Genomic DNA, 12071 nt, shown 5'->3' with positions numbered 1-12071 from the left:
TGGTAAAAAAATGATTGTTTTTACGTCACAGATTTCCCCTATCACGGGTTCTTTTCGGAACGTAACTCCAATGAAATATGAGCGATTACTGTATTTGTGTTTTATTTTTTAATTATGGCCTAATTAATTTGCTGATGTGCTTGACCTTTATTCTCCTAAATTTCATTTATGAAGCTCACTTCCCCAATAAAAATCTGGATTTCAAATCTCTTCTAAGTGTATTCAACTGATTAATCATGCACTACAGTTTTGTAATGTCCTTGAATTAAATATCCTTATTTGAGAATCACTTTTTTTTTGGTTCTTTTATCATAAACAATTTATTTTAGGTTGCATTACCTGACTTCGGCATGTACTTCCGCCTTCATCAGACAGATGAACATGTCAGGTAATGCAACCTAAAATAAATTTTTGTGATAAAAGAACCAAAAAAAAAAAATAAAGTGATTGACAAGGGAAACAAAATGAATTTAGTACAACTTATTTGAGAATCTTTAACAGATATGAGATTAAAATGTAATGAATTAGATTAATTCATTTCAACTCCTGTTATCAATTAGATTAAATTTTAATCACCTGACAGCACTAATATATAGCGGTTTAAGACATCTGTTGGGGTTGACAAATTATTTTGATCGTATGAGTACCGTATTGGTCCGAATAAAAGACAATGCTTTTTGCATTGAAATAAGACTGGAACCGTTACGCACAGTTAATTATGTAATGTGTGCCGTCGTATTGTGTGACGTCAGAAGTTGAGCGTTGACTTATGTGCTGTATTAATACTGTATTCCAGTATTGGTGGTCCGGGTGTTGGATGAGATCAAAGTCAAAGTCTGCTTTATTGTCAATTATTTCACGTTAAGACACACACACAGATCAAAATTACGTTTCCCACCGATAGACAGAGACAGACAGACAGACAGACAGACAGACAGACAGATAGATAGATAGTCTGCTTTATTGTCAATTTCTTCACATGTTAAGACACGGTGAAGATGGTGACTAGACACATAACACAACACATACAGCAAATAGCACGAAGAGTAAAAACGAATAGACAAGAGCGATGAATAAGTAATAAGCAAATAACCCAATAAATAAACAATAAAGAAATAAATAGACAAATAAGAGGAGCAAAATGGAGCAAGCCTGCATACAGCAGACAGCCAGAATATAGCGCAAAAGAACACGACGTTATGCAGCCGAGGGTGGAGGGGGGAGAGAATTCAGGATCCTGACAGCTTGGAGTACGAAGCTGTTGGTGAGTCTGGTGGTGTGGGAGCGCAGGCTTCTGTACCTCTTCCCAGAGGGCAGAAGATCAAACAAAGCGTGAGCGGGGTGACTCACATCACACACAATCGCGGTTGCCTTGCAGGCGAGATGGGAGGTGTAAATATCCTTCAGCAAGGGGAGTGAAGCACCAATGATCTTACTAGCCGTGTTCACTATGCGCTATCCCCAGCCTCACACGCTGTCTCCTGTTGGTAAGGAAGCTGGTTATCCACTGACAGGTGGAGGCAGGCACCGCGAGCTGGATGAGCTCAGGTTCCCCAACAATAGCGGTAGCTGTTTGCATTATTTTATTGCACTGTTTTTCCTTATTCAGATTTGTTTCAAGACTTCAGTTACAGTTAGACTTCACTTTGATGGTTAATGCAGTTATTGCAATTTGCTTGTTTTATTACAGTATTTATTTACATTTCAAAAATCAGAAGCCATTTATTTCCAAATGCAATTGCACTTTAGTTAACATATTTAAATGTTCAAATGTTAAGATGTGGTAGACAGTTTTTACAGGATTTGAATGAGGCAATACAACATGCTTTTTCTCTCACATATATTGAAAGAATCATTTGTTTCAGATGTAATATATAGTATTATATATATATATATATATATATATATATATATATATATATATATATATATATATATATATATATATATATATATATATATATTGTATAGAAATTAAATTTGGTGTTCAAAAAGTCTTATTTTCAAGCTTGAGTCTTGAAAAAGAGGGGGTCGTCTTATAATCAGGGTCGTCTTATATTCGGGCCAGTACGGTATGTTGGAATGTTGACTAGAATCATTAACTTTGTTAAAACCTTCTACCATTCTTTGTCTCGTTGAAATTGTCCACATTCAGTTGTTGGAACCTTCCAATGATGTGGAAACATTCTTGCTGAGTTAGATTTCTAAAATGTTCCACTTGTATCTGTTTCCACAACCTTCTAAAACAAAGTGCCAAGACCCTCTGCATTGATTAACCAGTTTGCAGAGGTGACCCCCGAAACCTGTTCACCCCACCCTGCTTTTTTATTTTATTTTTTTATTTAGCACACATAAAATAACACTAATGTCACATGAAGAAAAAAAAATTCAAAGAAAATAGTCATGCTCAAGAAAGACCAGAAACCCTGACGGGCTTATAAGGTGTCTTCCTCAGACTTCAAGTTAAAATGAAAGAAAATGTTATAAAAATATATCTAATCAATCAATTAGCCTACTATTTGAAGTCGGATTAAAATCTGTGTAATTAGAAACGGATGTAATAATAACTTAATAAACAAATAATGGTAATAAGTCCTTAGTAAACAAATAATAGCATCATCAAGGCAAAATAATAACAGTACCCAAGGTAACAAGCACCCTAACTCAGGTAATACTACTATAGTTCATAGTGCATATGTGATTTGTGAATATGTTGTTTAATGGCAGTTTTAAACATGAAGGACAAAAGGTCAAAGAAATGGATAGGAAGTTGATTAAATACTTTGGCACCCCTGAAATGAAGACTAAATTTGGACAGGGAAGTTTGGATGGGGGGCAACTCAAGTCTAGCTTTATTTCTGGTGTTATGACAGTGATAGTTTTCCCTTCTCCTGTAAAAGCTATTGAGTGTAATGGGGAACTGATTGTGGGTTGCTTTGAAGACAAACTGAGCTGTGTCGAGAAAGTTTACCTGGAATATGCTGAGAATTGATAGTTCCTGAAATAGCGGGAGTGAATGAGCAAGGTAGTTAGCATGTAGAATAATTCAGAAACAACGCTTTTGTAGATGCGATTCAACTTGGTAGGATGAGTGCTGGGCCAAATTACGTTGCAATAATTGATATATGGATAGATTAGGGAGTAATAGAGCATCAGAGTTGTTTTTCTGTCCAAAGTATGCTGTAGTTTGCTCAAAATACCAGTATTCCTAGCAATTTTAGAAGATATTGTACTAATATGAGGTTTCCAGCATTGTTTGTCATCAATTAATATGCCCAGAAATTTGACAGATGAAGATAGAGAAATTAACATATTGTCATTAAAGACCATGACATCTTTGTTGCCCAAACAACTTTTCCTACAGTTGAACAATCAGAAGTTTGTTTTTTTATATTCAAAGACAATTTATTTGCTTTGAACCACAGAGAAAACATTTGCAATTCCTTGTTTATTACTGAGAGGTGTTTGAGATTGGTATGTGAATAAACAACACTAGTATCATCAGCAAATAAGATGGTTGACAGATGGTGAGAGGCTCTACAGAGATCGTTAATGTAAATTTAAAATAACAGGGGTCCAAGAATGGAACCTTGTGGGACTCCACATTTGGCGATATAAGGAAATATAGAGATATGAAACGTTGAAGATTTCATCTAGTAGTTTGTGAAATAAAGTATGCCTGTGCAAGTACCGTAATTTTCGGACTATGTCGCTCCGGAGTATAAGTAGCACCAGCCATAAAATGCACAATAAAGTGAAAAAGACCTATATATGTCGCACCGGAGTATAAGTCGCACTTTTGGGGCAAATTTATTTGTCAAAATCCAACACCAAAAACAGACATGAACCAGCAACAACAGGCTAACCGATACGGTATGCTAACGTGACATATACACAAACGAGGAGCTGAGAACGGGCCTGACGTAACTTTCAGAGTTATTCAAGTAAGTATTACATTAATAATACGTTTATCAAACCATCTGTGTCACTCCAATTAATTAAATACATCGATCGTGCTTTACGTAAACAATGCCGCGTATGCGCCGCAAATGCTGACGTCGGACCCGTTGTAAGTTGCATTTCTAATTATTCCACAGACCCATATAATGATATATAAAGTATATTTCAAATAACTATCATATTACAACAATATTATCAAACCATCTGTGTCACTCCAAATCATCAAATTCATCGATCAAATTCCTTGTTCTTTATGTCAACAACGTCGCGCGTGCGCTGCAAAGATCTAGTATATAACTATATTGTAGCGTTAACAAAGTACCAGGAAAGACGTGGGTTTGGTAAACGGCTCTTTATTTAACAAAACAAGAGTTTTGAACTTCCGTAGAGTATGACCGGGCATGCGTAAAAGCCATGTCCGAGCCCCATCCATCGTCCCCGGACAGCCACCCGGCCGAGCGCCGGCCCCCGACTTCCACCCACGGAGGTGAAAGAGAGCTCCCGTTTAGAAGGACCGGGCGTGCGTAAAAGCCATAATAGTTTTTCAAACCTTCTGTGTCACTCCAAATCATTAAATCCTTCAAACTCTTCGTCCTCCGTGTCACTTACAAACAAAGCCGCTAGTGATGCCGGTAATACGTGGGGCCCTTCGTCATCCCATGATCGAGTCTTTGTCCTTTATGTAAACAACCGCCGTGTCGCTGACGTCACTTGAAATTCAAACTACAGCAATCCCTTGCTACATCGCGGTTCGTTTATCGCGGTGTCTCCCCCTTTTTTTTTTTTTTTTGGTAATTTGAAAAATTTGTGAAAAAATTCACATAAGTCGCTCCTCAGTATAAGTTCCCCCCCCCACCCAAACTATGACAAAAAAAGCGACTTATAGTCCGAAAATTACGGTATATTTTTTTTTCCTTCACTTCATTTACAGCTCAACACACTGAACCAGCATCGCATCCATCCCTACAGCTATATTATGAGTCCAAATGTAATAACCTCAAGTCTTTCAACCATCAATATGTATATATACATATATAAAGCGCACAGGATTGTAAGGCGCACAAAATAGAAGCTATACTGCAACAAACTGCGGTTGACTAGAGTTGCGATATGCATCCACTAGCCAATAACCAATGGGCCCTCTGTAAACAATCGCGTTTCTCAAACTATCCTATAAAATGATCAGAACTGACTAAATTTTGATCTAACACTTTGGTACTGCTTACCTATGTTTCCCTTCCATATCGATCCGTAAATTTACTCGAAACATTAACAGCCGATTTTGACATGAAATAGCCTTGTGCGTATAGCAGCTATCACTATAGCATTAGCCACCGGTAAACTCCCATGAGCCTCAGCTCGCAGACTCCCATGAGCCTCAGCAAAGTGTAAACAATCGCGTTTCTCAAACGAGGGCTTAAAAAAATGATCGGAACTGACTAAAGTTCGATCTAACACCTTGGTACTGCTTACCTATGTTTCCCTTCCATATCGATCCGTAAATTTACTGGAAACATTAACAGAGCAGCCTATTTTGACATAAAATAGCCTCACAGGTACAAAAGCTTTTGAGTGACGCCCCCTGACCACGGTTGCCGTAATGCTGGTAAGCGATGCGACCTTGTAATTTACTAGTTGTACTAAAACGTAATGAAAAGTTTGGCAGAGCACTGTGTACAACCAGTATGGATCAACAAATTCATAAATTGATCCATATATAAGGCGCACCGGACTATAAGGCGCACTGTCAGCTTTTAAGAAAATTTTAGGTTTTTAGGTGCGCCTTATAGTCCGGAAAATACATTACTTGGTCACTGGATTTGTGTTTTATTTTTACTTTAATTCATCAGTTTTTCACTTTATTGTATTTTGTGTACGTATTTAAGGTAAAATTACTACACTGTGATATATTTGGTAATCAGAATATAATTTTACATTTTGAGATATACATTTTGTCTATAACACACACCTTTACGTCAGATGTCAAACATGTTTGCATTCTGGTTTTGTCCAGCAGGCGAGTCAAGCAGTGAGCGAGCCTGTGACACGCTGCTGATGTGTATCGTGACGGTGTTGAATCATGGCCTGAGGAATGGTGGTGGAGTGGGTGATGTCCTCCGCCAGCCCTCCAAAAATGTAAGCACTTTCTCTCTTCATGTTGCCACTTAATGTTGCAATTTCCATGCAGCAATACACATTAGAGGCATTGTCTCCCGTTGACCCTTAATGACCAACTATGAAGTAATTTCAGAAAATGCCAAATGTAATCTAGTTATGTCAAGTAATTTCTAATGAAACATTTTAAAGCATGAAAATAATGTATTGTTTTATATATTCGACGTGGGTTCATGTTCAATGTTCCATTCATGTTCAGAAAATTAAAGGTTAAAGAACTGTTAATACAGACATTTGAAATTGAATAAAATTGGTTTTCTCTCAGTCGGTCGGTCAGCCAGTCAGTCAATATGTGGTTTCTTCAGTCGTCTATATCTGCTGTATGATCATTATTATTATTTTCTTTATTTATGACTGATTTATTTTTCGTATTGATTTTTAAATTTATTTATTTAATTCATTATTTGGCGGCTCGGTGGTGCACCGGTTAGCATGTCTGCTTCATAGTTAGGAGTGTGCCGGTTCGATTCCACCTCCAACCCTCCCTGTTTGGAGTTGTTCTCCCTGTGCCCGCATGGGTTTTCTCCGGGCACTCCGGTTTCCTCCCACCTCCCAAAAACATGCTCGCTAGGCCAATTGAGCACTCCAAATTGCCTCTAGGTGTGAGTGCGAGTGCTGATGGTTGTTCGTCTCTGTGTGCCCTGCGATTGGCTGGCCACCGGTTCAGGGTGTCCCCCGCCTACTACCCAATGACGGCAGGGATAGTTTCCAGCACGCCCGCAACCCCCGTGGGGACAAGCGGTATGGAAAATGGATGGATGGATATTGTTGGGTCTTCAACATTTTCCAAGAATTTCACAAAGACAGTGACTTGTCTTCATCAGCCAGCGACTACTGCAGGAGGGCGCCCGGGACACACACAGGGTGTGTGGCCCAAACCGCGCTACAGCCACAGGCTGGCCTCTTTTTATTGAATAAATGCAATGGGTGGAGTTTAGACAAATGGAAAGCTTCTCATGTTCACAGCAGTATTTTCAGCTCATGATTTCGGAAAAACAAGGATGTTATTGTTTAAGGCAAGCAGTATGGAGCTCTCAAGATGTCATTGTTCAAACCAGGATGTTCTTGCTTAAAGCGACTCATGGCTCCAGCCATATGCATCCTGTACCATGAAAAACACCATTGTTCTCTTAACATTCTATACCGGTTGGAAATTCCCTGGGCCCAAGGTCAAACTGTCATACAGCGAACATCTTCCTTTAGGAACATAGAATCTAATGATAATATATAACATATTTCCCAACAGATATTTGACAAATTAGTAGTTTTTCCAAATTGAGATCCTGGTGAGTGACAAAATTGTGACATTTTAAGAGAAACAATGGCAGAGCTCAACAGAGGAAATTGACTCAGAAGATGATATATCAAGCTTTTCACTGCCTCAAAATAACTTGAGGGTGCATTTTCCTGTCGTAGCTTTTAAGCATTGTTTGATTTCTTGTGCAGGACATCCTAACTGCATGTATCTATGCATAGGTATCTTAGTATTGCTTCTGCTTGTCTGGGAAAGTGTGGAAAATGTTTCTTCAGACTCCCAAAAATCATTACAAGCCAGCAATTGAACGCCCATGAGCCACAAATATCGCCGCTGAATGTGCCAATCGCTTGCTAACCGGTGTCCCGGACTTCTTACAGTTTTTCTCTATTGGTATGGCTCATTTCTTAAAACAGAAATTACATTCTCAAAACTCTAAGATCATTTGGCATAACACTCTTACAGTTAAGTACAGCAACATAGCTAACCTGTGTCAAGTGAAGTGGCATGGTGGTACAAGATGGTGTAAAATTGGGTATCAAATTTGGCCCAGGCACATTGGCTATCCCAAAACATGTAGTAGTTCCAAAATTTGACCAGGAGATGGTGTTAAAGCTACGGGTGACCTGATGGAAACTAACAAACCTAATAAATTAAATTGTTAGCAGTTGGGAGGACACGACCTATTCAAACACATAGCAACGCACAATTTTGGAACATGAGTTTGCTATGCTATAATTTTAAGATGTAACAGCTTGAGCAATATCAATATTTATGTTAAAGTTGGAAGAACCCATTATTATGGTTAAGTATGATTTTGTGTGAAGGTTGATCTTTATTAGACATTAGATTTCACCTACATATTCCAATGACATATGGCCAGAAGCCTATAAATATGTCGTCCTGACAGAGCGAGGCTGTTCTTTCTGGTCAGTGCAATAGCCCTGTTGCTGCCCGGAGTAGAGAACGCAGTTTAGACGAAGATGGATTTTTCATTCTTTTTGAGATTGGACCATAATCTACAAAAATGAATTTCCAGTCTTTGAAATGGACTTTGTCAAATTTTAAGCTTCGATTTAGACTTTGTCAAATTTTAAGCTTTGAGGAAGGCAGAGAAGATAGCCGTTTTGAGCAGAAAGGGGAAGACACCAATGTTACGGTGTTGGCTAATCTCATGGCCAGACCTTTCCTCCAAGGAGAGCCGATCACTCAACTTGTTCAAGCAAATAGGATTTTAGACCTGTAACTCCTCTTTTGTTCCGAGATGGGTGAGTGGAATTCATTGTTGTAATTTCAATTTGTAATTCTTTTTTTTTTTTTTATTCATTAAATTTATTCTTAATCCTTAATTTGGTTATAGATTATTTCGTATCAACTACTTGAGCATGGTTTTATATGCAGTAATTAGAACTTTAATTTTTCTTTATTTCCCTGTCATAGTCATTCTTTCAATCCGTTCAATTATTTTTAAAGCGAAGACAGCTTTGATCCTTAACATCAGGAATTGCCAGAATTGGTTCGAAGTAGTTATCTTGAGCTCAGCTAGGGCGAGTGCGCTCTAGTAAATCAACGAATCCCTTCGGTCTTACCAAAGACAAATACATTTATCCGAGCGATAACAAATGCTTCGAATCAAAAAAGGGGAAGGAGCCGCTGGTAAAAAGGGCGCGGTCATCTTGATTCCGGGCCTCAAGTGGTTACTCTGCACCGGTTTCAGAGTGACTTTAAAGGGATTGGCGTCCTAGAAAGAATAAATTAATTCTGTCCGAATTGATATCTTAGAGGCGGTTAGACTTTTCCCGCCCCAACCTGAAAACAGTCGTCTCCCAATGAAGGCTGCGTTACAGCAGCGGGGTCGAAGGGGAGTTTAACCCTTTAAACGGAGGGTCGGGTCACTTACGGTCGATAAGTGCGGATTTGACACCTGCAAAAGCACATCTTTCCCAAAACTGTTCACCCATGCTTCAGACCCGATTCCTTTCCCATGTCAATAGTCAGTGCCATCTAAATGGCAAAGATCCTTCTCAATTGCCTAGGCTCATTTCAACACTCTTTAGTACGTTTGGCAAAACTAAACTGGATGGTTCAGCAAAACACCGTGGTTCACCAGCAAAAGCTCATATCTCTCCCAAAACAGTTTACCAATGAGTCAAAATCAAGTCAAGTCAAGTTTATTTGGATTGCCCTAAATCACAAGCAGTCTCAAAGGGCTTCACATCGACAATCAATTGACAATTATTCTCAAAGCATCCCCTGATCTTGGGCTTCCAAAAGGGCAAGGAAAAACTCAAAAACCCCTACCAGGGGAAAAATGAGAAACCTTGAGAAGGGACCACAGATGGAAGGATCCCCCTTTCAGGATCACCAGGCTGCAATGGATGCAAAGAGGGCACATAAAATACATAATATGGAAATCAAAAAGTGGATGTCCAGGCCAAAGCGAAGAGCTGTCGGAGGTACCTTCGATTGTCCTGGCAGTGTCCTCTACGAGGGTCATCCGCTGCAGTTCCCTCATGCTGAATTGGTCCACGAGAATCTAGATAGCCGCCGTCAGCTTGGGTGTCACCTAACCACCTCCCCAGCCGGGGAGGGGTGTGGGGAGTGGGGTCGGGGAGAGGGAGCAAAAACAAACTCCAGCCGAATTGGCCACTACAGGTTAATTAAAGGCCATATCATACAAATATGTCTTTAAACGTGTCTTAAATGTTTCTACTGAGGTAGCAGTTCTAATATCCATTGGTAGGGCATTCCAGAGCTCTGGAGCCCAAATAGAAAATGCTCTAGACCCTGCAGACATTTTCTTGGCCCTCTGTGTCACTAAAAGACTAGCGTTTTGCGAACGAAGGTTACGAGACGGAACATAAGGAACAACTAGGTCGACGAGATATGAAGGCGCTAAGCCATGCAATGATTTATAGGTTAATAGAAGAACCTTGAAGTCACATCTTAAATGGACCGGGAGCCAGTGTAAGTTGGCTACTATTGGGGTAATGTGATCAAATTATCTTTGCCGAGAGAGCAGCCTTGCAGCAGCATTTTATACTAACTGTAGACTTTTGATGCTGCACTTGGGAAGACCAGAAAATAATGCATGACAGTAGTCCAGGCGCGATGTGATAAACGGATGTATAATGATTTCCGCATCACCGGTCGAGAGGATTGGGCGAATCTTAGCAATATTACAAAGGTGAAAAAACACAATTCTGGTTATATTCTTAATGTGCTTTTGAAAGGAGAGCGTTTGGTCAAATATTACCCCGAGATTAGTTACAGTATCACTCTGAGTGATAGTACGGTTATCTATAGCTATAGTGGTTTCCTTAAATAAATGTTGATAACGAGCTGGACCAATTATCAACATCTCAGTTTTATCTGGGTTCAGAAGAAGGAAGTTGAGAGACATCCATTGCTTGATCTCCGCAAGGCATGCCTCAAGATTACAACAGTCCCGCGGATCTGTCATTGATAACGGCATATATAATTGGGTGTCATCCGCGTAACATTGAAAACTAATATTATATTTACGTATTATGTCCCCAAGCGGAATCATAAATATTAAATAGAATTGGTCCTAGTACCGATCCCAGTGGGACACCACACGTAACTTGAAGTTTCTTTGTCATTTAAAGTCAGTGTCCCCAAAATGCATTGTCCTTTTGGCATTGTGGGAGCACTACAAGTCAAAATGTTAAGATGTTTTGCTACGATAATGTATCAAACTGAAGGGAAAAAAAATTCACTGTAAGATATCAAGTAGCCTCAAAGTTTTGACATAACACACAAAATACAGTCATATCAAACATTTATATTCACTCAAATACTGTGTAGTATGTAACTTCCATATAGTATAGTATTGTAAAACGAAAAGAAAAATCTACGAACATACTGCAATATCAAGACATAAACAAATCACAAACAAATTGATGTTGGCTACAGTGTCCTGTAAATAGATCTGCAGCTTACAGAAAACCCTATAGCAACTCTTTACTGGTCGCTGTCCTCCCCCTCACCCGCCTCCTCCTCCTTCCGCTCTTGCTCCCCTCGCTCATGACCATTGTCCTGGCCATCCTCTACCTCCTGGCTGTCCAGACCTTGGTGTCTGTCTGGACACAGATTCTCGACAACATCGCAACAGTTATTTTCCCCTGCAATGCAACACGGGAAGACACGCCGTGCATGCCGCAACCATCCCCAACACCAGGGTTCGGCAACCCAAAATGTTCAAAGAGCCATATTGCCCCAAAAAAAAACATACCTGTCTGGAGCCGCAAAAATCTAAAAGCCTTTTATGTAATTTAATGTAAAGAAAAATAGTGTTATCAATTTGATCATTTCTTCTTGCGGCCCGGCCCATTAGAGTTCACGTACTTGCATAGCAGAGCTGTCTGTTCGATATAGGTCACGTCACACGACTCATCCATCACAGGCAATTGAGAAAGCTGGAGCTGAATTGATGTCCTTGATCTGCTGATCGGTAATATTGTTTGTGCGGAGAGGCATCTCTTTAATTTTCTGAATGATCTCGGTTTTGTTTTTGAAGTCCGAAAATAGGCACTCTGATATTTTAATGAACTCACCATTGGTGAATGGTTTTCCGCGCTTAATTATCTCCCGGGCTGCAACAAAACTTGCAGCAGTATTAGAGTTTGGAGATGCAATCCGCTTATTGAAACTGTTTTTT

At 39.5% G+C, this 12071-nt stretch overlaps 1 protein-coding gene across 7 annotated transcripts in view; it reads left to right on the top strand.

Annotated features, from left to right (window-relative positions):
• The window catches only part of itpr3 (inositol 1,4,5-trisphosphate receptor, type 3), a 321535-nt gene that overhangs the window by 285491 nt on the left and 23973 nt on the right, over positions 1–12071 (top strand). For 6 of the 7 annotated variants that reach the window (XM_085910327.1, XM_085910318.1, XM_085910310.1 and 3 more), the window contains one exon: positions 5975–6096. In XM_085910327.1, coding sequence (XP_085766453.1) covers positions 5975–6096 — 122 coding nt within the window. The remainder of the gene's footprint in view (positions 1–5974; positions 6097–12071) is intronic. The other variant, XM_085910301.1, reaches the window with a different exon arrangement.

Source organism: Syngnathus leptorhynchus, chromosome 1 (assembly GCF_054491065.1).
Source record: "Syngnathus leptorhynchus isolate UIUO chromosome 1, UIUO_Slep, whole genome shotgun sequence".
Lineage (NCBI taxonomy): Eukaryota > Metazoa > Chordata > Actinopteri > Syngnathiformes > Syngnathidae > Syngnathus > Syngnathus leptorhynchus.
The sequence above is the reverse complement of the archived record's forward strand: the minus strand, read 5'-3'. Positions and strand labels throughout refer to the sequence as shown.